This window comes from Zingiber officinale, chromosome 8A (assembly GCF_018446385.1).
Source record: "Zingiber officinale cultivar Zhangliang chromosome 8A, Zo_v1.1, whole genome shotgun sequence".
Taxonomy (NCBI): Eukaryota; Viridiplantae; Streptophyta; class Magnoliopsida; order Zingiberales; family Zingiberaceae; genus Zingiber; species Zingiber officinale.
This window is the reverse complement of record NC_056000.1, coordinates 54291388-54318282: the sequence shown is the minus strand read 5'-3', so window position 1 is coordinate 54318282 and position 26895 is coordinate 54291388. Positions and strand designations below refer to the sequence as shown.

Here is a 26895-nt window from a genome sequence, read left to right as displayed (position 1 = left end):
TTCATATCCATGCCCAATGACCATTGTGTTTTGATGAGCTTGCACTTAAGTGTATATTTATGTTGAGGGTGTAGTTGTAATTGTGATGGATATTTGAAGATTAAGGGTAGGTAGTATAGATCAAAGACATGACTAGAAGGGGAAAAGGTGAATAGTCGGGAAATAAAAACAACACTGCAAATTATTTAACAAGCTTTGAATCCTGAATCCTCCTCCATGACCTACTAACTCAATAGTTGAGTCATTCCTTATACAAAATATTATTCTCCCTCACTCATAGTGAAACCCACTAATATTGTTTTCCTTTAATAGGCAAGAAACTTTATACAAAATATTTTTCTTTTTACAGAAGATATATATAATCTTTTTGAACGTCTTAATTTTCAAAGACTACTTTAAATTATATATAAAAATTTATTAAAATATATTAATTTGTATAAAGAAAAAAATAATATACACAATAGTAATAAAAAAAAAATATTTAAAAAACACATAAACCATCACTAGGTAATTATACATATACGGGAGTTGTTTCACTGCACGTCAGACGTACGTGAGTAGGGGCAGGATAAAATTCATATATACATATATATTGGATACTTTATATAGATTGAGGAAATTTTGAAATGAAAAAAGTATAGTTCAAAATCAAAGTTTTAAGAGTAATATTAAATTACAAATATAAATATAAAAAGATGAAAATTGGTGGACAATTGATCTGAAACTTGCCAAAGAATCTCCAAAAGTTTACTAATAGTGTCAATTGAGTTTATGAAAGAAAACTGATAGGGGCTTTTCAAAGCAAATAACTCCTGACATCAACCGCACAACACTTGACATGCCCACAGTTCAAAGAACAGTTCGTTTCATTGCAATCCAATACAAGTGCTCCCAATCACTTGGCCAAGGGGAACCAAGCTCAGTTCAGGCACAAAATAACCACAAAAGATGGTTTAACCTTGTTCATTCAATGAAACATCTACTTCTACAGCATCTTCATTTACAGAATATTTATTCTATTAATCATATCTCATAGTTGTTGCTTCGCATTATGAATGCATCCGAGCTAAACATATGGGTGCACAAATTAAGCTTTCTGGCCAACCACCATTAGTAGGTTGTGCGAAAGGCCTCCACCCACTTGATTCAACATGAAAAGAAGACACCAAAGGATACCGAGTGAATCGTTCACATTCCCAAGTGTAGAATTGATGCCTGGGAATAATCTCATCGCCACCGCCCATCGTATTCTGACCTGACATAGAAGGAAATAAGAAGTATCGAGCATGATCTGGAAGAGGTGAAGTTAGTCTGATGCTCCTCAAAACTCCAACTTGTGACATAGGTGGCACCATGGATCCTGGGACATTTTGCAAATTGTGATAGTAATCTTGTTGATTAATGCTGACTGGAGCTCTTGGATACAATGGAACCAAAGATTGAATAGTAGAGTTGGAGACTCCAAGCCTAAAGTAGGATAAAATAAAAAATAATCACAATTAACATTTACATAAACTAATTAAATGAGATAATTTCAATCTCAAATAATTGATTTTCTTCAAGGACAAAATGTTCCATAAGTATCATATATTAAAAAGTGATTATTAAAATAGAGAAGGGAATATATTAAACTAAGAATGAGTAATATTAATTATATATATATAATCAATCAAATATTTTATATTTTACAAATAAAAAATAAAAAAGCAAATAAACAACTTAATTAATAAGTAAACACTAACCATATAACAACAATAAAATGTTACTCTACTTACCCATCTATGGGCTTTACATGAGAATTGAAAATTAAATTATCTATAAACCTTAAAACCCTAAACCCTAAACATCTGCAAGTGCTCATAGATGGATGAGTAAGGCAGAATGTGAGTTTGGTACAACTCTCAAATTGTCACCGTGTGATATAGAGGTCACGGGTTCGAGTCTTAGAAGCAACCTCTTGCAAAACAAGGTAAGGTTGCATAAAAAATTTTACACACACTAAATGTGTTGAGATTAAATGATAAAAAATTTTAAAATGAATGAGAAAACAAAAGACAATGGGCCATTGATATAAAGTGAAAAAAAAAAGGATGGAAGTCACATGGAAAAGAAAGGTCAATGGAATAAGGGTTGCAGGACTGGACTAACAGGAAGAATTATGATTAACTTCTGATATCAAACGAACCAACATATAAAAAAGCCTGAGCTACATAGTGAGTTTGCCTAGGCCACTATTTTAAAAAGCCACCTAACAACAAGACCACCTGGCAATTAGGTAAAGTGATCACTTGTCAAAATTGCCTAAGTAATGCCTACTGCCTTTCAAAACAATGATAAAAATTATCGCATGTAATAAATTCCACATAACACGAATAAGATAAATTAACTAAGTTTAAACATAATAAAGTAATGTCCTAAAATTTCATACATAGAAAAAAAAAATGAAGCGTCCCAAGATGTGTCCTATTTTGATTAAAAACACAATCAGTTACTCTCAACTTGGTTGTTTTTTATGTTTGCATGAAAGCAAGCCAATGTATTGCTAACGACAAAAAAACTGTATAGGATCCACCCCTTCACTTCTCAACCCCAATGAACTAATCCTCTACCACTATCAGATGTACATCAAAATAAAATGATTGTTTTTTTTTCAACATTCAAAAACAATTCAACCCAAGGTTCAAAATCTCAAAACGTGTCAAAATTTTGGCCTTTGACCAAAACGATATTATTTTGATATCGTGCCAATGATTCAATGCATGATCCCGATAATGAATGGAAGTTGAAAGGAGCAAATGAAACATAGGAATAAGACATTGTCTGTATTGAACATGATTTTAAATCTTGTACCATGTCGGACGAAACGGTCGAAACATATTATTTCAATAAATTATTGAAACTCGATACCACTCAACACAGACAATGTCTCTTTCCTTTGCTTCATCTCTTTCCTCCTTCAAACTTTTACCTCCAATCTATCACCAGCATCATGAATCGAAGCATTGGCACAATACTGGAACAATATCTTTCTAATCAAAAATCGAAACTATGATACAACTTGAGATTTTGAACTTCAATACTGAATAGTATCGAGTTTTAATGATTTATCAAAACCCTACATTTCAACTGTTTCATCCGGTACCGTATGACATTTCAAACCATGATTGGACCTACACCCTTATTCCACTGAGCTTTTCTTCCTTAATAGAATTGTGTATTATGTTTTTACCCCCTTATTCCGCCAAAAATGGTTGGTGGCTACATATGAATCAAGGCAAAGAGATTGAACAAAAATCAACATAAAAACTGTGGTCTATACTTTTACACGATTTGTGTAGTCCTAATTTTACCAAAACGCAACCACAGTATACCATAGATAGATAGATAGATATGGATGCTCTAAAATGGTAGGTCATTTCTTGCAATGCGACCCCTAAAGTTCTAGCCTCCCAAACAACATGGTTTTGCATACAATTCTACTCTCCAGATACAGGGACTAAGCAAATCACTTTTTTCCATTAATTTGGACAAGGTAGCATTATTAATGTTATAATCATATAGCCAGAAAAGTATCTAGGTTGATTAATTAACCTCAATTGTAGATAGCATTAATTCATTATACAATAGGAACATAAATTAGGGAGGGAGGGAGGAAGGAAGGAAGATAAAAAAAGAACTAGATATATATAGAAGGATTAATGACAATTATGAAATGGAATTTGTCATCTCCTAATTAACCATAACAATTCAAAAGACTGAGGCTAACAATACTAACTTCAAACCCACCTTACATTAAAAAGTATGAAGGTTTCAACTATTGACGCATATGCATTGTCATCTTCATAGTTACCCCTCAAATGCACAGAAATCTTTTGAAGGTGTCTGATGCCTTGGTAAAAACCGTGCAAGTTGTTACCAAGGTTCCCTTCAAAAAAGAAGTATGAAAACCATTTTTTCAAACAAAAATATCACTGATAGATCATGCAGTCAATCATGCCATAACCAATCATATTGGTTTTAATATAAAACTTATAAAATACAAATTAGTTATTTTTAGAAATTCTGCAACATGATGTATAGATAGTTATAGTTTCCGGAAAAAAAAATATATATGACAAGATATTGCTAAAATTTAATCCTGCCAGTGTTATTTTTGAATCTTGACTTTGTAATTTGTGGGATAAGGCTTGATTGTTGTCGTTGTTGTCTTTGTAATTTGTCATTCAAGTAGTGTTTGTGTCAGGTTACCTAAATGTATCGATAAGATGATTTTGTTTGTGTAAACTGGTCCTTTGACTAATAGTTCAAGTTTTTGAAGCGATTAGTCAATCGACTTCATCAAATCATCAGGAGGCTCAAAGTTCAAATCCTACCCACGTAAAAAAAAAAAAACATAATTTGTTCTAGGTTTGGATCAATCAAGTGAAGAGTACTCACCAAAATATAGAAATTAAGATCATAAAACCATATGTTAATCATTTTCCTGAGCTTAAGCATTTGGGATACTGATTAGCCAATCAACTTTAACACTTCGTGTGTCTCTGTCTATTAAATATTAAGTAATATGAAATAGATGAATCAAGAACTTCTTCCATGCTTAATTAGTTCAACTGTTAAATTTGCATACATTATTAACTCAAAGACTAACAGCAAAGTTTGAAGTAATCAACCAATACAAGACAGAAAACATTCACATACATAATGAGCACTTCACTGTTATTCTTTGCCTAAAACAATTTCCCTAAAAACATTCTAATTGAACTATTGAGTTCCACATCTGCTAAACAAATTAGCAGCGCTGCTGATGATGACTGCTAACCAGTAGACACCAATCCACAAGCGTGGTTGGACCCATCCTCTAGGTGTGAACACTTGCCTTCTCCCTATATATGATACAGAATAATGCACATGCATGTTCAAACATGTGTACGACTACAAGAAGTTGCCTAATGCTGCATGTAAGACTGACACTTGCCAATGTAGCCAGCATATGATTGAGGTGATGAAAACTAATATAATTGCTGAATTTTCCTAGAAATCAACCTATAGACCATGTCTCAGCCAACAATAGTCATCGTCCATTAAAGACCTAATCCACAAATCCACAATAGATTAATCATCCACCAAAGACTTCATCTTTAACAAACTCATTGTTCACCAATAAATCATTCACATGTAAATTGTCTAGTATTATGTTAGGTTGTCCTATGATCGCCATGTTGTAACAACATAATGTGTCTAACTACCTGCCCTCTTAGATGTGTACCAACACCAAACATAATAAATAATTGCATTGCGTTGTAATATAAAAACAATTTAATCAACCTACAGTCCTACGCTAGCTCAAACAAAAGCACATGAATGATATTAATATGTGCATGCAAATCAACCAAAAAAAAATTCTTTGTATAATTATTCCTTCTAAGTTGTGTGTACAATGGTCAAGCATTATAAAATCTATGTCACTATAATATAACTGCATAAACATATATCATATATTCCACAAATATGCAAATTATTAGAAATCAACAATACTGCAAAGGTAGCTGAACAACCCGAGCAGATAGAATAAGAAGGTAAGCTGAGATTCAATAAGATACAACATCACCAAGACTACATGATTACACTACCATGATACCATCTATGGTGATCATTCATACTCAATAATTAAAACAATTGTAACTTTAATCATTAATTCAATTTCAAATTTGAATAACTTATCCTCAAACACAACCTGAATAATTCTTTAGGCACTGCAATTAACACACCAATCCAAGGTCCTTTCAATATCCACACAATTTAATCTCATTAAAAAACAATCATTTACAAGTTCAAAACAATTATCCTTAAAGGTCAGTATCAAAACACTATTACAGTCCTAAAATCTAACACTCATCCTGCAATCAGCAATCCATATCAATCAATACATGATCCCAACATTACCTCTCATGTCCACCTTAGTCTCAATCACTTCTCCCAATAAAATAGTCAACCAACATGATCATTATAATGTCATCAACCTCAATGGCTTGTCACTAAAACAAATTGTCCATCTACATCATCAATGTCATCTATGCACTGGAACACCAAATTCAATCCAATCAACACATATCATCAATACTTATGGCCATACTCCCCACTCAGATCCCACCTCTTAATTTAATGACTAAAATTCCAATAATCGTATACAAAGATAGAAGAACTATCACAATCTACAATGACCAACCATTATGAAAGCTACCTGCTACAAAGAAATAGGATAAGAGTCAAACCTTGGTTGGCTCAATTACGAAGATCATGAATAGTCTACCTTGATTGGTTGGCTCACTTACGAAGATCATCAACTCAATCACCACTGTTTGCTCTAAGATCCAAACAAATGAATAATACACAAATAGCACGCCATTTAAAACAATGCAACCACAATTAAATTACCATATACAAGCGCCCTGCTAAGGTAGATGCAATACAATAAGGCTACTGCAAGGTTAAGGAGAGGGCTACTGCTAATGGACCTTTTAGTGAGGAAATAACAAGGTGAGTGAAAGAGCCCATTGTTGTCCTGGTCTTTGCAAAGGGGAAGGAGGGATGTCATCTGCTTGATTTGTGTGAAAGAGCAATGTTACTTCGAGGAACAAAATAGGTGAGTTTAAGGCTCAAAACATGATAACAACAGTAGATGGGGGAAGGGTAAGTGTACTCATGGGAGAGAAAGGACCGATCAATATAGGTGGAGTGCAAGCTGTGGAGTTGCACAAGTAGTGTGTGAGCAACTTCAAGGGAGGAGCAAGTGCAAGTGAGAACGGTAAGGGGTTAATGGATACACATCGAGAACAGGGAGGAGAGGAAGATGTTGCCAGAGATGGGTTGCAGATGATGAGAGCAAGGTTTAAAATTTCAACCCGTGCCGAGGTTTCGATCTCAGACCAGAACGATACAGTTTTGGTATCGTATCGTGTCATGCCAATACACTTTCGATATTTTTTTATTTATATATAATAATTATAAAATAAATATGTTTATGGTGCATATCAAAATAAGTTGTATATTGATTTTTTATAAATTCTCAATTATTGAATAATTTAATATTCTTAGAAAAAATAATTAAAATAGTTTTATTTAAATAGAATTAATATATCAATAATTCAAATTAAAATGGAACTATCTATAATAATAATAATAAGTATATAAATTAATACAAGATATTACTTTATATATAATAATTATTATATAAATTAACTATCTATTCATTTAATTAATTATTAATTAAATAATATATATTTTAAATAGTAAAAAATATTAAGTAAAAAAATTTAAAATAAAAAAAATATATCAGAATATAAATATAATTTATTAGAATTTTTTTAAAAAAATAGAATTTTTTAGAATTTAAAAAAAATAGAATTTTTTAAAAATTTTTGGAATTTTTAAAAAAAATTAAATGAAATTTAAAATAATAAAAAATATATTAGAATATAAATAAGAATTATTATATTTTTTCAGAATATTAATTAATAAAATTTATTAAATTTATTTTAATTTTAAATATATTTTTTATATATTTTATTAGAATAATTTAATTAGAGTTTATCAAAGTTTCTCTGAAATATCACACATCCTCTTTAGAATTTGTTTAAATTAAATAATAAAATAATTAATTATTGAAAAAAAAAACTAGCAGACGCGAGATCTCCTGCAATCATCGCCCACAATCCTTGCAAGGGGCGTCCGACGGCACCGAAAGGGTCGCCGAAAACGTCCGATGACGCCGGCAAGGTCGTCGGACGCTTTTGGCAACGCCTTCGGCGCCGCAGAAGGCGTCTCGCGTCTCCTCCGGCGCCGCAGAGACGGGGACACCTCCTGTGCTGATTTCGGCCACCCGACGGAACTGTAAAACTCATCCGTGCCGGGCGGCAAGGAACGCCATTTCAACCCATGGGTGAGAGTGCACGCATATGGACATCAAGTGATCGTGACAAGAAGAGAGGAGAGAGTTTTAAGTAAACCACAGTCATCAACTTCGTCTAAACAAAAGTGAACTGTTTTAGTTTAGTTCAACATTGGTTATGCCAAAACTTACAAATCGAGTATAATTGACTTCAGTTCGAACAGCAAAGTAAACTCAACTCCGTAACTTTATAATTGAAGATTATTATTCTATTTTAACTTTATAATTGAAATTATTATTTTTTTACTTTTAGAGATATATAAAAAAAACCAGAAATAACAACAATTAGAATGACAAACTTACTCAAAAGGCAATGGAATTGTTGCTAATCTACCAATTGGGCACCAATGAACTCCAAATGGCTGCATAAATGAATGAGAACTAATTGGATTATAATTGTTGCAAGTGGTTAAAAATTAAGGACAAGAATCTTCTAGAACATATAAACTACCGAGGTGACAAACAAAATGGAGCAAACAGAAAAACACTTGCTATTAAAGTCCACTAACTTCATGAATTACTTCAACAGGAGTTACATTGCATGCTAGTAGGGCTTCATTAAAACATCTTACTGACAAAAACATATATATCAATCAAAGAATAAAACCACGTTAAAAGGAATTGGAAAAGGGCGAATACAGGTAAGAGATACAAACATAATAGTCCAAACATAACAGAATGACAAAAGAACCGAGGCCAATGCAGGAAAAAAGATTTATGTTGCATAATATTGTTAAAAATGCCCATACATCCACATTTGTACCCACATATGCGGTGCTTCACTGCCACATATGCCTGCATATAATTCCATCTTATTTCCATATCTAATTTAGCCCAACAAACTAAGTTTGCTAATTAAATCTATGGTTTGAAATCTAATATTGTGTCGGCCAACACGGACAAAGCATATCATTCTAATCAAAACTCAGAACTACTCAATACCGAGACGATGTGTTGTTGTGTTAATCATATTGACAAGGATCATTTCATATCAACACTCAACACCCCTTAACATACTTAGTAGCTTGCCCATATAAGATAATGTCAAAATTGTAGCATTCTAGATAGAAAACAAACATCAAACTTAATTTGTCACTGGCACAATATTTATTATAGAGAGTATCTAGACTTGATCAAATTCCTACAATCGAGAGGTAGATCAGATCCCTACAATTAAGGTAAATTGAATTCCTATATTTCCTTTTTTTATTTATATAATCTATAACACTCCCCCTCAAGTGGAGCATAATTATTGATCATGTTACCAAGATAATCGACCCGAAACTCATTTATAGTTTTTGTGAAAATGTCTCCCAATTGTTTTCCTATCTTTACATACTAGCTACAGAGATCAAAACTTGTAGAATCTTTTCACAGACAAAATGGTAGTCAATTTCAATATACTTAGTTCGCTCATGACATATAGGATTAGAAGTAATATGTAGTCGCTTGATTATCACACCACAATTTGCTGAAACTGAAATTTTCTGACCTACTTCAGTCATTCTTATTCTCACACATAGCATTTGTCATAGCTCTATATTCTAATTATGCATTCAAATGTAATCCATAAAACTAGATTTCCACCAACAAAGACACAAAGACCAAATGTGAATCTTCGATTATCCTTGGATTCTGTCTTGTGAAAAAACACTCAACCTTGTATGGCCATGATTGCTATATAAGATACCTCGTCCAATCCTTTCAAATAGCACAAAATTTATTCTATATAACTGAATATTTGAACGAGTCACAGTGAGATCATGTAACTTTCCAACCTCTTTTGTGAGTTACAGATTAGAAATCATTTAAGTATTACATGGTTTAACCCCTAATTTTCCTATCTCAATCAATAAGTCAAGTATATATTTGCTCTGAGATATGAAGACTCCTATCTTACTTATTGTTACCTCAACGGCCAAGAAGTATTTTAAAATCCCTAAATCGTTTGTATGAAACTAATTGTCAAGAAAGGATTTAAGAGACAAAATACCAGTAATATCATTCCCCATAATGACAAAATATCGACTGTCTGTAGAACACAAAATGATCGGACTTATATTTTTTCAGTCCAAACTTCTCAATTGCTTAACTAAATTTGTCAACCCAAGCACAGAGACTTTGTTTCAAACCATATAAGGATTTACGAAGATGACAAACTTTCTCATTCTCCCCCTAAGTAATAAAGTTTAACGATGGCTCCATATTGATTTCCTCCTAAAGGTCAACCATGAAGAAAAACATTTTTTGATGTATAACTGATGATTGGACAAATTATGAGTGACTGCCATGGAAATAAATAACCAAGAGAAAGAAAATTTAGCAGCCGGAGAAATAAGTATCAAAATAATCCACTCCATAAATTTAGGCATAGCCTTTAGCAACAAGATAGGCTTTCATTCGTGTAATAAATCCATCAGGATTGACTTTAGCTGCTAAACACCCATTTGGATCCAATTGTCTTCTTCCTTGCGACAATTTGACTAAGGCCCAAGTAACATTGTCATCCAGAACATTCATCTCTTCAATCGTAGCATTATGCCAACTAGGATGAGATAAAGCTTCATGAACAATTTTAAGGGATATAGAATTGAGAGATGCAATAAACGAACAAGTAGATGATAAAAAGTGGCTATAAGACACTAATGAAGTCACTGGATAAGTACGTTGGTGTTTACCATTACGAAGAGCAATTAGTAGATCATCACTTGAAACTGAATTCGTTAACCAAGAAGCTAGCGTAGGACATGGATTTAGAGGGATATGTAGCTGAGAATAAACCTGTTGTATGGGAGGCTTAACAAGAACAAATTCAGTAACATCAAAGATGGAGGATGTGACGGTATAAAATAACAAATTATCATCCCGATTGATAAAAAAAGAAAGGTGTGGTTTCAAGAAAAGTGACATTAGTGAACACCGAATACTTGTTAATATTAGGAGAGACATCTATATCCTTTTTGAACCAGAAAATACCCAAGAAAAACACACTTCGGGGACTTTTGATCAAGTCTTGTGACTTGAGGACAAATATCCCAAACCCAAATGTTCTAGATTCAATAGGGAACAATCACTTATTTGGAAAGAGAATGTGATAAGGAGTTTCACCATGAAGAATGGATGATTGCATACAATTAATTAGAAAGCAAATTGTTGAAACTACATCAGCCCAAAACCGTTTAGAAACCTACATTCAAAATAATAAAACTCTTACAGTTTCAAGAGATGTCTATTCTCTCTCAGCAGCCTCATTTTGAGATGAAGTGTCTATACAAGAGATCTAATTGAAAATGTCATATTGAGTCATGTAAGTTTGAAAAGATTCCAATAAATATTCCTTGGTGTTATCACTCGTAATATTTGTACAAGAACAATAAATTGAGTTTTACTCTCAACAAAAAAAAGACAGAGAAATGAAAGAATAACTCTGAATCAATGTTCTAAAAATCGGCCTAGGCAATTGACTAGGTGCCGCCTAGGCGCTAGGCGCCAGCCAGGCGCCCTGAAAACATGCTAGTTGGTCAGCCTAGATGAGTTTGGCGCCTAAGCAAGATTAGGCAGCCCTAGGCATCGACTAATCGGTCGAATCGTCTAGGCGCCACAAAAATAATGCAGGGTTTTCATGATTTTTTTTAGTTTGAACTTTTAAATTTAAAGCTCAATTTAAAAAAACTGAACTGTCACCTTGAATTTGTGTCCGATGATGATATTGAGTTTGTGTTCAATGAAGAACAAGTTGTTGAAAATTATAGAGAAGAAGAAATAGAATAAATTTGTAATATTTTATTAGTTGTATAATTTTATACTCATTTTAAATTTGATGTTATTGTGTTGGAGTTATAAAATGTGATTTATTATGTAATTTATATTGATACCATGGAATCTGCCTAGCGGCGCCCAGTCCTGCCTAGGCGGCTTAGGCCCTAGGCGGTGGTCTGGCGCCCGACTAGTGCCTAACAAATTTTAGAACCTTGCTCTGACTAATTTTTTTATCAAATATAACCATGTCATATGAGAATAATTATCAACAAAAGTAACAAAATATTTAAACCCAAGTTGAGACATAATACGACAAGGACCCAAATATTTGAATGAATCAATGAATAAGCTAGTGAATATTTGAATGAATCAATTCAAAAGGAGCACTAGCTTATTTATTGACTCTTAGACTTGAAATAAGACAATAGTGTTAAGCAAACTAACATGACTCAATATCTAATGAGGATAGACTATAAAATTGGGGGCAAAGATTCTTTGATACTAGGAGAAGAATAACCCAACCAACAATGTCGGAACAAGCGATGGTACCTGAGCATCAAGGATGTATAGGCCCTCAAACTCATATCCTTTATCAATAATCTTCTTTGTCCTAAGATCTTGAAAAAGTCAATAATCAAGAAAGAATGAGGCACCATAATTAAGAGTCCGAGTAAGCTTTCTTATAGAAATTAAATTAAAAGATAGTTGAGATAAGCTTAAGACAGAGTGTAATAAAATTGAAGGAGTTGGAGTAATTGTGTCAAATCAAAAAACATACAAGGTTGACTCATCTACTAAAGTAATAAAAGAAGTAGAGATATGTGATTGAAAAGTAGAGAACAAATTAAAATTACCTCTCATATGATATGTGACACCAGAATCAATGATCCACTTAGAGGATGAGGAAACAAGACATGTATTTGGTTTTCCTGACTCGATGTAAGTAATTGATGTGGATAAAGATTTTAACGATTCTTGGTACTAAGCATGGTTTAAAATTTCGACCCGTGCCGAGGTTTCGGTCTCAGGCCGGAACGATACGGTTTCGGTATCGTATCGTGCCGTGCCGATATAGTTTCGGTATTTTTTATTTATCTATAATAATGATAAGATAAATATGTTTATTGTGTATATAAAAATAAGTTGTATATTGATTTATTAAAAGTTCTCAATTATTGAATAATTTAATATTGTTAGAAAAAATAATTAAAATAATTTTATTTAAATAGAATTGATATATCAATAATTTAAATTAAAATGGAAGTATCTATAATAATAATAATAATAATACAAGATATTATTTTATATTAATAATAATTATATAAATTAACTATTTATTTATTTAATTAATTATTAATTAAATAATATATATTTTAAATAGTAAAAAGTATCAAGTAAAAAATTTTAAAAAAAACAGAATACAAATATAATTTATTAGAATTTTTAAATTTTTTTTAGAATTTTTTTACATTTTTTTAAAAATTTAAATGAAACACGAGATCGCGCCCACCCGCGATCGATCTTGCGGGGGCCGTCCAGCGGCGCCGGAAGCGTCCGGCGACCCTGCCGGACGATTTCGGCGCCGCAGAAGGCGTCGCGCGCGACGCCTTCGCTGCCGAATGTGCCGCGGGACGCCGCCGGAGGCGTCCCGCGTCTCCTCCAGCGCCGAAGGAGGCGTCCCACGTCTCCTCCGGCGCCACCGAGACAGGGACGCCTCCCGTGCCGGTTTCGGCCGCCCGACGGAACGGTAAAAACCGTCCGTGCCGGGCGGCACGAAACGGCACTTCAAACCTTGGTACTAAGAGAATATAACATATTCATCAATAGAGAGCATGATAAAATTCTTCTCAACAGTATTCCCAAAGAGCAACAAGAACAAAAGAAAATAGAGAACTAAATCTAGAATACCAAAGAAACTCTGAAACATGTTGCACAAAAGAGTCTCACACCCGAATACAAAAAAAGTCTCAATGTTAACTCAATCAACTATGCGAAGATGTTGTGTGGAGAAGAGTGAAATAAATAGTGACAATTAAAGATGTTCCTGTCTGGAAGCTGAGAAGACGAACCTGCCGGAATGACGTGTTTGGAAGGTTGACCGCATCCCCATGACCCGGTTGATGATCTGTCCTCTATGTTGACCAGATCGTCAGAAGTCCTCCTCCGGTCAACTGTACCTGTATCCAGCGACCGGGTTCCCCCGGTCTCTGGTACCTCCAGACATATAAGTAACCGCATAATAGTATAGCAATAAAATGAACAGATACCGAGTACGAGAACTTACCCTGGCCCAGGGGGGCGCCCTCGGATGTATGGATAAGCTGATCGGGATACTGGCCGAGTCGTCGCGACCCTGAATAGTAGGTGAATGTCCACCTGATGAGTAGCTAGCTCCGGAGGCTCGGAGCCGGACGCGATATGGATCCGTAGGATGACGCACTGTCCGACTACAATTTCGGCTCGCAGGCCGGACTACAACAGCGGCACGAAGGCCGAATACACCCTTGGCTCGCAGGCTGGCATATAGACATAGCACGATACCTGAACGGCGGCTGCTCAGAGGGTGGCGACAAACAGCCGCACGGATGGTGGCGACGGACAGCTGCGCAGATGGTGGTGGTGGATTGCTGCGCGGATGGTGGTGGCGGACTGCTGCCAAGAGGCAATACCCGCTGTAGTCGCCGACCACGGGCACTAGAAGTGAACTCAATAGCTGCTGGACTCGGCGCCAGTAGGAGCTACTGAACGCGACGGCAAAGGCCGCTGGACGTGGCGGGGGTGACCGCTGGACACAGCGGGGGTGGCTGTTGGGCGTGACTGCGGTGGTGGCCGCTGGACTCGGCGACAGCAAGGGCGCAGTTGCGGCTGTGAGAGGCACTGCGAGGAGGAGGGGAGGAGTGGTGGCTGGCGGCGAGGCCAGTACCATGGTGGCAGCAGCTATGAAGCCCAAAAATGAACACACCAAATCGAGCCCCCTTTCCTTCCTCTTGACGTCGGCGTCGGCGGAGGGGGGAGGCAGCGAGAGTGGCAGCTCGCCAGCGACGAAGGAGTAGGCGGTGCTGGCGACCAGGTCGCGGTGGCGTGGAGCAAGGGTCGATGGCGGCGAAGCTGCGAGCCCAACACGAAGAAAACCTTCTCCCCTTTGTGCTCTGCGGCCGCCGTCAAACTCCCACACGAAGAGAAAAAAACCTCCCTCACATAATCTGTGAACAGTGCTTAAAAGCACTCCAAACCCTCAAATGCGCCAAAAGACGAAAATACCCTCCCTCATCTCCTTATTTCCTTTCATGTCCCAAACTACATCCGGATCACAAGCCTCCCCTTCAAGTCTAGTCGAAGGAGGCGTGAGTCCGACTGACTGGACAGTCTATTGCAAAGAATTGAACCGCTCTCGATGTCAAAGCCAAATCACTGAACCAATAATATAATGTCGCTCGAGCGGTCGCTGTCGTGCGAGTGATCGAAATGATGCCGATCGGATGGATAGATGCTAGACGGACGCTGTCGTGCGAGCGATCGAGATGATGCCGATCGGATGGATAGATGCTAGACGGACGCTGTCGTGCGAGCGATCGAAATGATGCCGATCGGATGGATAGATGCCGAGCGTGCGATCGGAATGATGTCGATCGGACGGATAGATGCCGGGCGGACGATGTCGCGCGTGCGATCGGAATGATGTCGATCGGACGGATAGATGCTGGGCGGACGATGTCGCGCGTGCGACCGGAATGACGTCGATCGATCGGATAAATGCCGGACGGACGATGCCGCGCGTGCGACCGGAATGACGTCGATCGATCGGATAAATGCCGGACGGACGACTGCTCAACCCCGAACGGGGGAGATAGATAATCATGAAACTGGTCTGTGACCAGTGAAGGCCGCTCAACCCCGAATGGGGGATATAGATATATGATGTGCTGGTCCGCTGAACTGATCCGAGACCAGTGATGATCGGCTCGAATATAAACCTCCCGGCCGATCGGCTCGGGGGCCTTCGGCTTCGAGCCCCTGGCTCGGATATAAACCTCCCGGCCGATCGGCTCGGGGGCCTTCGGCTTCGAGCCCCTGGCTCGGATATAAACCACCCGGCCGATCGGCTCGGGGGAGATAGGAAATACGATATGCTGATAAGCTGGCTCGAGGCCAGTGATAATCGTTCGACCCCGAACAGGGGAGATAGAATATCTGAAGCTGGTCCTCGACTCCGAACAGGGGAGATGAAATAACTGATGCGCTCAACCCCGAACGGGGGAGATAGAATATCTGATAAACTAGTCCATGTAGCGGTCTTCAAGCCGGGGTTTTATAGTCGCCGGTTCGACTCTACGGTTTAACGTCTGGGCTAGACGGTCTTCAAGCCGGGGATTTTATAGTCGCCGGTTCGACTCTACGGTTTAACGTCTGGGCTAGACGGTCTTCAAGCCGGGGTTTTATAGTCGCCGGTTCGACTCTACGGTTTAACGTCTGGGCTAGACGGTCTTCAAGCCGGGGTTTTTATAGTCGCTGGTTCGACTCTATGATTTAACGTCTGGGCTAGACGGTCTTCAAGCCGAGGTTTTTATAGTCGCCGGTTCGACTCTACGGTTTAACGTCTGGGCTAGACGGTCTTCAAGCCTGGGTTTCATAGTCGCCGGTTCGACTCTACGGTTTAACGTCTGGGCTAGACGGTCTTCAAGCCGGGGTTTTTATAGTCGTCGGTTCGACTCTACGGTTTAACGTCTGGGCTAGACGGCCCTGAGGGCTAATTCAAACCCGGCCGATCGGCTCGGGGGTCTTCACCATCGAGCCCGTGGCAGCCACGGGCTCGTATATAATCCTCCCGGCCGATCGGCTCGGGGGTCTTCACCATCGAGCCTGCAGCTCGGATATAATCCTCCCGGCCGATCGGCTCGGGGGTCTTCACCATCGAGCCTGCAGCTCGGATATAATCCTCCCGGCCGATCGGCTCGGGGATCTTCGCCATCGAGTGTGTGGCTCGTATATAATCCGCCCGGTCGATCGGCTCGGGGGTCTTCGTCATCGAGCGGGTGGCTCGTATATAATCCGCCCGGTCGATCGGCTCGGGGGTCTTCGTCATCGAGCGTGTGGCTCGTATATAATCCGCCCGGCCGATCGGCTCGGGGGTCTTCGTCATCGAGCGTGTGGCTCGCATATAATCCGCCCGGCGGATCGGCTCGGGGGTCTTCGTCATCGAGCGTGTGGCTCGCATATAATCCGCCCGGTCGATCGGCTCGGGGGTCTTCGTCATCGAGCGTGTGGCTCGCATATAATCCGCCCGGCCGATCGGCTCGGGGGTCTTTGTCATCGAGCGTGTGGCTCGCATATAATCAGCCCGGCCGATCGGCTCAGGGGTCTTCGTCCTCGTGGGACTAATACAGATCATATAAATAACCGAGAACAGATAACGGAAAAACTGACCTAGGTCATGAGAATGGCAGAACTATCCGGCGTCGTCCATCTTCACGTTCCAGATCAGGCGCGTTCCCACAGACGGCGCCAATTTGTTCCTGTCTGGAAGCTGAGAAAACGAACCTGCCGGAATGACGTGTCTGGAAGGTTGACCGCATCCCCATGACCCGGTTGATGATTTGTCCTCTATGTTGACCAGATCGTCAGAAGTCCTCCTCCGGTCAACTGTACCTGTATCCAGCGACCGGGTTCCCCCGGTCTCTGGTACCTCGGTGCTCGAGGCGAATCCCACAGATATATAAGTAACCGCATAATAGTATAGCAATAAAATGAACAGATACCGAGTACGAGAACTTACCCTGGCCCGGGGGGCGCCCTCGGATGGATGGATAAGCTGATCGGGATACTGGCCGAGTCGTCGCGACCCTGAATAGTAGGTGAATGTCCACCTGATGAGTAGCTAGCTCCGGTGGCTCGGAGCCGGACGCGATATGGATCCGTAGGATGACGCACTGTCCGACTACAATTTCGGCTCGCAGGCCGGACTACAACAGCGGCACGAAGGCCGAATACACCCTTGGCTCGCAGGCTGGCATATAGACATAGCACGATACCTGAACGGCGGCTGCTCAGAGGGTGGCGACAAACAGCCGCACGGATGGTGGCGACGGACAGCTGCGCAGATGGTGGTGGCGGATTGCTGCGCGGATGGTGGTGGCGGACTGCTGCCAAGCGGCAATACCCGCTGTAATCGCCGACCACGGGCACTAGAAGTGAACTCGATAGCTGCTGGACTCGGCGCCAGTAGGGGCTACTGAACGCGACGGCAAAGGCCGCTGGACGTGGCGGGGGTGACCGCTGGACACAGCGGGGGTGGCTGTTGGGCGTGACTGCGGTGGTGGCCGCTGGACTCGGCGACAGCAGGGGCGCAGTCGCGGCTGTGAGAGGCACTGCGAGGAGGAGGGGAGGAGTGGTGGCTGGCGGCGAGGCCAGTACCATGGTGGCAGCAGCTATGAAGCCCAAAAATGAACACACCAAATCGAGCCCCCTTTCCTTCCTCTTGACGCAGGCGTCGACGGAGGGGGGAGGCATCGAGGGTGGCAGCTCGCCAGCGACGAAGGAGTAGGCGGTGCTGGCGACCAGGTCGCGGTGGCGTGGAGCAAGGGTCGATGGCGGCGAAGCTGCGAGCCCAACACGAAGAAAACCTTCTCCCCTTTGTGCTCTGCGGCCGCCGTCAAACTCCCACACGAAGAGAAAAAAACCTCCCTCACATAATCTGTGAACAGTGCTTAAAAGCACTCCAAACCCTCAAATGCGCCAAAAGACGAAAATGCCCTCCCTCATCTCCTTATTTCCTTTCATGTCCCAAACTACATCCGGATCAGAAGATATTTTTGGTAACGAACGCGCTTTCACATACCAACTCGTAATGGCACATGTGACTCACGCAAAAATTCCGATGACTGAATTTGGGCAATGACAAATTAGTGATTGACGATTCCTCCTAGACTAGCAGTGGCTAATGCAAGAGAAGAGTTGTCGCCATCAATAAATAATGAAAGAGAAGAGGCGACTAGGGATTGAAATGACAGCTAGGGTTTGAGATGACTGTTAAGGTTTCTCGAATACCATATTAAGAAATTTTGGAAGAATTTTTTTAAAATTTATTCATCAATCTCGTGCATATATAGTGTATATACACTTAATCAAATTCTTACAACGTAAATTATATCCCTACAATTAAGGTAAATCATATACCTATATGATTTAGCAACCCTATTGGAAATTATGTTCAGAAGCTTAATCTTTAGTTCATAATTGTGAAAAGCAAATGCCCGACTACGCATAGGTGCAAGGCACAGCCATGCGCCATTTACCTGACGCAATACTTGAGAGAAGTGCGCTTAAGCGCGCACCTTTTGAGAGGTTAAGGCGTGCTTAAGGCTTGATTTCTCTCACCTTATTGAAGTGAATTTTTATTTTTAAAGCTCAACCCATATGTTTAATTACCCTTTAAATTAATTAGATTGCATGCATGCAAAACATTTCTCCAGCGTGACTCTTTCTCTCCCCTAGAAAATAAACATCAACCTTTAATTACGTTGCATGCTTGTGACACATTTTCTTGTGTAACTCTTCCTCTCCCCTAAAAAATGATCAACCTCCCTTGCAAACTTATTTCTCTCTGCATGACTCTTCAATATTTGAAGTTTGCTTTTTCTTTAATGTAAAGTTTGATTTTGATTATGAAGATAAACTATTTCAATATTAATGAATTTAATATTTACATTATTGTTTAATAGTTTATGGATTATAATATTGTTAGCGAAATATTTTGACAAAAATTTCTTACATATGTTTGAATTGTAGAAATTTATACTCAAATCACCTTACTTCGATAAGGCATGTGCCCCACCTTACGCCTAGCACCTCAGGCCCCACAGCACCAATGCGCTTTTGGGTGTCTCAAGTCTTAAATAACTATACTTCAGTTTGAGGTCAGTTGTTGCTCACTTCTTAAAGCCAGCTTTATGCTTTGTTTACTCGCACAGGCGGATAAGGAAAGGAATCAACTAAGGCAGAGGAAAAGCAAAGAAGAGGGAAAAAGGATCTATTCGGAAAAGCTCGCGAAAAAGAGAGAACGAGAGACAACAACAACAACAACAATAACAATAACAACCAAACCTTTTCCCACTAGGTGGGGTCGGCTGTATGAATCCTTTTACGCCATTGAGCTCTATCTCCTATTATATCATCATCTATATTTAAATAAATTTTATCTTGTTTTATTGTTGCTAACCAAGTCTTTTTTGGTCTTCCTCTTCCTCGTTTTATATGCATGTTTATCATAGTTTCACATCGCCGAGCATTTATTGGTCGTCTAAGTACATGTCCGTACCATCTTAAACGTGTCTCTCTGAATTTTTCCTCAATAAATGCAACCCCTACTTTCTCTCTAATGCTCTCATTTCTTATTTTGTCCATCCTCGTATGTCCACACATCCACCTTAACATCCTCATCTCTGCAACTCTCATCTTCTGCTCATAGCCCAACATTCAGCTTCATATAACATAGCAGGTCTAACTGCGGTTTTATAGAACTTACCTTTAAGTTTAAGAGGTACTTTACGGTCACATAAAACACTCGACGCTCCCCTCCATTTCACTCATCCTGCTTGTATTCTATGTAAGACATCTCTCTCAATCCCTCCATCATTTTGTAAAAATGATCCTAAATATTTAAATCTCTCGGTTCCGCGTCCTCTCCTATCTTAACAATTGTTTCATTACTTCTAATATTGCTAAACTTAAATTCCATATATTCCATCTTTAATCTACTAAGCTTAAAACCTTTCCCTTCTAGTGTTTCCCTCCAAGATTCTAGCTTAGCATTTACTCCTTCACGTGTCTCATCTACCAAAATAATATCATCTGCAAACAACATGCACCACGGTACTGTGCCTTGAATGTGTGCATTAATGTAAAAAGATAGGGACTTAAAGCTGATCCTTGATGTAACCCTATCTTTATTGGAAATGTTTCAGTTACTCCGCCTGAAGTCTTTACTCTGGTCGTTACATCCTCATACATATCCTTAATTAGTTCAATATATATTACACTAACACCTCTCTTTTCTAAAATTCTCCATATAATTTCTCTTGGGACTCTATCATATGCCTTTTCTAAGTCAATGAATACCATATGTAGATCTTGTTTTTGCTCCCGATATTTTTCAATTAATTGTCTAAGAAGATGTATAGCTTCTATTGTCGACCTTCCAGGCATGAACCCAAATTGATTTTCTGTCACTATGGTTTCCTTCCTTAATATTTTTCTATTACTTTTTCCCAAAGTTTCATAGTATGACTCATTAATTTAATACCCCTATAGTTTGCGCAATTTTGTACATCACCCTTATTCTTATATAAGGGAACTAGAGTACTTATCTTCCATTGATCAGGCATTTTTTTCGTTTTCAATATCATGTTAAATAATTTTGTAAGTCATTCAATACTTTGTTTCCCTAAGCACTTTCATACCTCTATCGGAATACCATCTGGTCCAACGGCTTTTCCATTGTGCATCTCATTTAAAGCTTGTTTTACTTCTGAAGTTTGAATTCTACGATAAAAATTAAAATTTCAATGCTCATTTGACCTAATTAAATTACCTAAGTTAAGTTGATCTCCTAAACCTTCATTAAAAAGTTGATGAAAATACCTCTTCCACCGCTCTTTTATTTCTCCATCGCTTACTAATACCCTATTACATTCATCTTTAATACATTTTATTTGGCTAAGATCTCTTGTTTTTCTTTCTCTCACTTTAGCTATTCTATAGATGTCTTTTTCCCCTTCTTTTGTATCTAATTTTTGATATAACCGTTCAAAAGTTTCATTTTTTGCTTCACTCACTACTTTCTTAGCTTCTTTCTTTGTTATTGTATATTTTTTTAAGTTTTCCTCGTTCTTACAAATAAATAATTTCTTATAAGCTATTCGTTTTACTTCACTTTCTCTTGTACTTTCTCATTCCACCACCAAGATTCTTTACTTAGTGGTGCATGTCCCTTTGACTCACTGAGTACGCTTTTCGCCAATGTCGTAGTCGACTTGCCATGTATTTCTCCTAACACTTATGCTCCAACTCTCTCTTTAACGATACTTTGTTTTCCATCCTTTAATTCTACCACTTAATCCTAAGAGTCATGCAAGTTTTCCTTCTATTGATACAGAGGCGTGATTAAACACTATTATCCTATGTTGGGTGGTTAAGTTTTTGACATGGAATGAGTTTTCAATCTTTATAAATTTTTCAATCCCTCTTCCTAATCATAAGAAAGTCAATTTATGATTTATCATTCCACTTTTGAATATACTCAAGCGTTTTTCTCTCTTCTTGAAAAACGTATTAGCTTTTATAAATTCATAAACAATCACGAAATCCAATATAGCTTTTCCATCTTTATTTCTTGGTCCAAAACCATAACCTTCATGCACCCTATCATATTCCTCGTTTCTTATTTCTAAATGTCCATTTAAATCTTCTTTTATTAAAAATATCTCATTTGTCAAAAAATTTGTACTACTTCATATAAGTCCTCCCAAAACCTTAATTTGGTAGCTTCATCTAATCCTACTTGTGGTGCATATACGCTAATTATGTTCATAGTTTCTTTCGCCACTATTATCTTAAGGGTTATAATTCTATCCCCTTTTCTAACTACTCCTACAACTTCATCTTTTAACAAACTATCTACAATAATACCCACTCTATTTCTTGCTTTACTCTTTCCAGTGTACCATAACTTAAAATCCGAGTTCTCTATCATCTTTGTCTTCTCGCCTACCCATTTTGTCTCTTGTGCACACAAAATACTAATTCTTCTCCTAATTATCGTATCTACTACCTTCAATGATTTGCGAGTGAGGGTCCCTATGTTCCATGTTCCAAATCTTAGATTATTAGTTTTCCTATCATATTTGTTCTTATCTAACCTATGATGTGAGAACTCTTGCCTATTTAACACTACACCCAAGTTCTCATGGAGATGTAGCGGTCCTTGCTGAGACGTTACAGTCGGACCCTGTAACGCGAACTCTTGCATATTTATCACTACACCCGAGTTCTGGAGATGTAGCGGTCCTTGCCGAGACGTTACAGTCGGACCCTACAACGCGTTCCTTCCGGGGAACAACCTAGCATTAGCGCAATAGTTTAATAGATTCATTCATGAAATATTTGTCATAGTTTGACGCTGGCTGGCAACCTAACGCAACCCTCCTCCTTTATCCGGGCTTGGGACCGGCCATGACTGGTCATCATGGGCGGAGTTTTTCGGTGCGAACGAGAGAGAGAGAAGAAAAATGACGAAGTCACCGTTACTTGAGTGCTTGAGACTCGTGGCCGCCTCATTCAGTACCATCTGGAGCGAGGCTCGGCAGCCCCGTGCAATGTTTGTCGGTGCAAGGCCCTACCACCTCACATGTTGTTGACCGGCGCCAGGCGCAGCCGCCTCACGACCTGCAGACTGGAGCACTCTGTTGGAGTTGAAGGTGGTGTGCGACTCCTTCGGGAAGCTAGCCAACCCCTTGTCGTCCGCATCATGGCATGGGGTACCTATGTTTGCAGCCGCGTCACCCGCCTCGTCCTCGAGGGACTCTCTTTTGCTAGCTCGGCGTGCCTCCCTGCCATCACCCGCCTCGACCAGCTCTATGTCCTTGGTCTGAAATTGAGCTGCCTCACCTCCCCCATCCCCGACCTCGCCCTGCTATCCGCCCTGAAACTTCTCTTCCTCCCACAACTAGCTCTACGATCTAATCCCGCCATCAATCTCGTCACTTATTTGCATCTACCAACAACTTCACTAGTTCGATACCCACCTCACTGGGTTGGCAAACTCGCGCAGTGCCGACTGACGCCAGGCTTGGACGCCTCATGAGTTGTCGGACCGACCCGCCGTCGCTCGCGTGGTGTGCCTCAACTACTCCCTCACGAGGAAGGATCATGGCTTTCCGTCTGATTTGGGCGGATGAAAAAAAGCTCAAAAATTGATCCGCCAATGGATATAGCAATCCATCCGTCCAACAAGAAAACAATATTGAGGATGTGTAATCCATCCTTCCGCACAAAATAAATATTGGAAAACTTTTCTCAGTTTTTTACATTCATCCTCCCAAGTAAACAAAGCACTAATGTTTTCTATTGATGCAATTATGCATTTCCAAAGCTAGATGAAAACCTGAATATATCGATTGCTCAAAAGACAGCTTCAATTTATCTGCACACCCTTGTAAATCACTCTTGATGGCAAGGACCCTTGAAGTTTTTTATTGTCCAACTGTGCTCAAAAAACATTAAAAATGCACTTATTCAGTTCTTGTACAGAAGTGTTAATATCTCTGATGTTTGATGAGAGGAATACAGAAAAAAAAAAGTGATTCTGCACTCATTTGATATTGCACGACTTTATTACTATCCTGAGTTGTCTAGATTGCGAAAGTAAAAAAAGAAAAAGTCAATACTCAGAAACAATTAGTTATACCATTGATGGATAAAAAAATAGGAAATAGGTTGATATGACATGTAAATGTTCAAAAATGACTATTAAATTCTATAACTAGACAAATACTGTTAATTGTGGTTTAAAATATCTAAGATAAAGAGTAACTAAACATAACAACATTGATATTTAATTAACCTGGGAAAAAAAATAAACGGTGTAGCTGGCATAAACCACAATGGCATCCATGTAAATGTGAAAGCATAATAGTCGGAGTCTTGGATATGTACCTATTTTTGTAAAAAAAAAATAATAACTTAAAAAAACAGCTTCAAGGTCATCGCACAAACTGATAGACATATGATGATGCAATGAATATTGATCCATCAACATGCATAAAAATGGGGATACACTACATGCTACAATTGATTTTTTAAACAAGAACTTAATTGCAATACATGGATACAAAGAGTAGGACACACCAATCCTCAGCATACCATTTCTAGGTGATGAAAATTGGATAGTTCTCCATCATGTATCCTCTCACCCATTCTAACATTACGTGGTGTGTGAGGACCATTTGCATACAGCCAACACCCTTTCTCAACTTCTCGGCAATTCGGGCATTCCATAACTCCTTTAACATTGAATGCAGAACCAATGCAATCTGAAATGGTATGTGTACAGGTGTCAAGGAAACATGTTTTGAGATTTTGCTCAAAAGATGTTTAGTCAATGAGTCAACCTATGTGTCGGAGCAAAAGGTATAGTATCCATTGCTTTCATCAAAATCAATTGAAACAATACACACACACACAAACACTGGTTACAAAATAGAAAGGTTAAGCAAGGTATAAGATGTAGGTGTACAAATTGAAGCCAAGGAAAAAGACTTACAACTGTTGACTTTAAACCAAACACAAAGGTGAAAAAATAGAAGACTTCAAGGTAGTAACAATTTAGTACTACATATAATGAGAATAAATAATAAGATAGTAATTCCAAATTGACTGCAGAACAACGAATTAGTTTTCCTTCTTTTGTCAGAAAAAAGTCTACTAACTAAACACTAACTATCAAATTATTATTATTATTACTTCTAATTGAGGAACGTTGAAGGGGAGCCTTGGCGCAACGATAAAGTTATTGTCATGTGATCAAAAGGTCCTAGGTTCGAATTATGGAAACAGCCTCTTGCAAAAAGCAAGTTAAGGTTGCGTACAATGGATTCTTTCCCGGGACCCCGCATGGCGGGAGCTTCGTGCGCCGAGCTGCCCTTTTTACTTCTAATTGCGGAAAGTTATTCATAATATGTATATCTGCACACAATGTGAAGAAGATTGCGACATCGAATCTTGGGCATGTATAGGTCAAGTGAGAATACATATTATAGAGATTGGAATGTTATTATTGTATACAGGTTAAGCGACAAGACAGATTATAGAAATCGGAACATTATTAGCCCATTGTATGAACCAAACAATAATTATGATGTGAGATGTTCAAATAAATAATTTTTTTCTTTTTGGTTTCTTGATGAGCTATAATTTCCGTAAGATAAAACAACATATCAGGGCATTAAAGGTTTCTGATCATGGCGCGATTGGTAGGACTGGTAGTTAAGTTAATTATATCCTCCTTCATCCAAGTTTCTCTCTGGTCAAGCATGAACAAACGTCATAGCGTGTAAGAAGATCGTCTTTTTTCCCCGAAATACAACAGTATTTTACAGGTTCAATATCTAACGCAATCTGGTAAGGTTGAAACAGATCAAGAGTGGCAGACAAGGAAACCGACCGAGATGGAACTGATGCCGGCATAGCAGTCTGGCCGTGGCACGTCCCCCGCCGCCCGTCACAGCCTCAAGGCACACGGAGCAAGTGGCGACCTCTTTCCCGTCACCGACGCCCTTCTCCGCTTCCCCAGGGCCCATCTGCTCATGCCCCAAACGACCAAAACGCAGAAGCCGAATCCGCCACGGAGAACAACTACGACAGAACAGGAGGGAACGCCAGTCCCTCGTCGATCCCACCGAAACCGATGCCCCTCCAAACCGCGGTATTCGGATTGCGAAATGTCCCCGATATCGACCTCGGATTCGAGGAAGCACGAAGGACGTCGCTTTCGATTTGCAGGGATGGGTTGGGACGCGGCCCTAGGGAAGAAGCGCTCCCGACTGCGACGGCCTCACTTGGAGTTCTATGCGAGCGTTTTAGATGACGTTAATATGAGAGGAGATTCGTGGTGCGGTGATGGGCTAGGCGAATCAGCTGCTTGCTTGCTGTACGCATAGGGAAAGGGTGCGGAAGGGCGGATGGGGATTGGAGTAGGCGGGACCACCGTGGGCATGGTTGGTGAGGTGCTTTATCACTCACACTACAAACCGCACCAACGTGTTTGTCTGACGTGTCTGTCATCTTATTGGTTCAGTAGGCGGAGCCCGCGTGGGTCCATGTTTGAACATATTAATGAAGCGCTAGCATTGAGCTTAAGTATTTTTTAAAAAAAAAATCAATTTACCCTTTAAATTTTCAATTTTTAATTTTATTATTATCATTTTAACTTCCTAAAAATTACTTATTTTTATTCATCCTTGGTTTACTCTTGTTAAAAAAAATATATATTTGTTATTTCTATTTTTCTTTCTAAATTTTTTTCTTTACGTCTCACCTTGATTAATGGTGCGAACTCATAGTCAATAAATAGATCATCAATTGTAACAAAAGATAGAATTCATCATCCCAACAGTCCTACACAGTCGGTCCTATGA

General features: G+C 39.2%; 1 protein-coding gene across 2 annotated transcripts; it reads right to left on the bottom strand.

Moving 5' to 3' along the window:
• Positions 1 to 848: 848 nt before the first annotated feature.
• LOC122009101 lies at positions 849 to 26322 on the bottom strand. Of its 2 annotated transcripts, none has more exons than XM_042565121.1 (7): positions 25923 to 26313; positions 24623 to 24792; positions 24324 to 24415; positions 12562 to 12659; positions 12257 to 12324; positions 8252 to 8310; positions 849 to 1467 (listed from the first exon to the last, which is right to left on the bottom strand). In XM_042565121.1, the coding sequence occupies exons 1-7, from the start codon at positions 26056 to 26058 to the stop codon at positions 1050 to 1052; spliced, it is 1041 nt and encodes a 346-aa protein (XP_042421055.1). In that variant the 5' UTR covers positions 26059 to 26313; the 3' UTR covers positions 849 to 1049. The 2 variants fall into 2 exon arrangements, with proteins under 2 accessions (XP_042421055.1, XP_042421056.1); XM_042565122.1 differs by having other exon boundaries at positions 1092 to 1360; positions 25923 to 26322.
• Positions 26323 to 26895: the final 573 nt, after the last annotated feature.

Coding starts and splice junctions, on each gene's coding strand:
- LOC122009101 (XM_042565121.1), bottom strand. CDS start 26,058: ATGGGCCCTGGGGAAGCGGAGAAGGGCGTCGGTGACGGGAAAGAGGTC. Junction 24,793..25,922: donor CCGGCATCAGTTCCATCTCG/GTCGGTTTCCTT, acceptor ATACCATTTCAG/ATTGCATTGGTTCTGCATTC. Junction 12,325..12,561: donor TGTCACATATCATATGAGAG/GTAATTTTAATT, acceptor GACTTTTTCAAG/ATCTTAGGACAAAGAAGATT.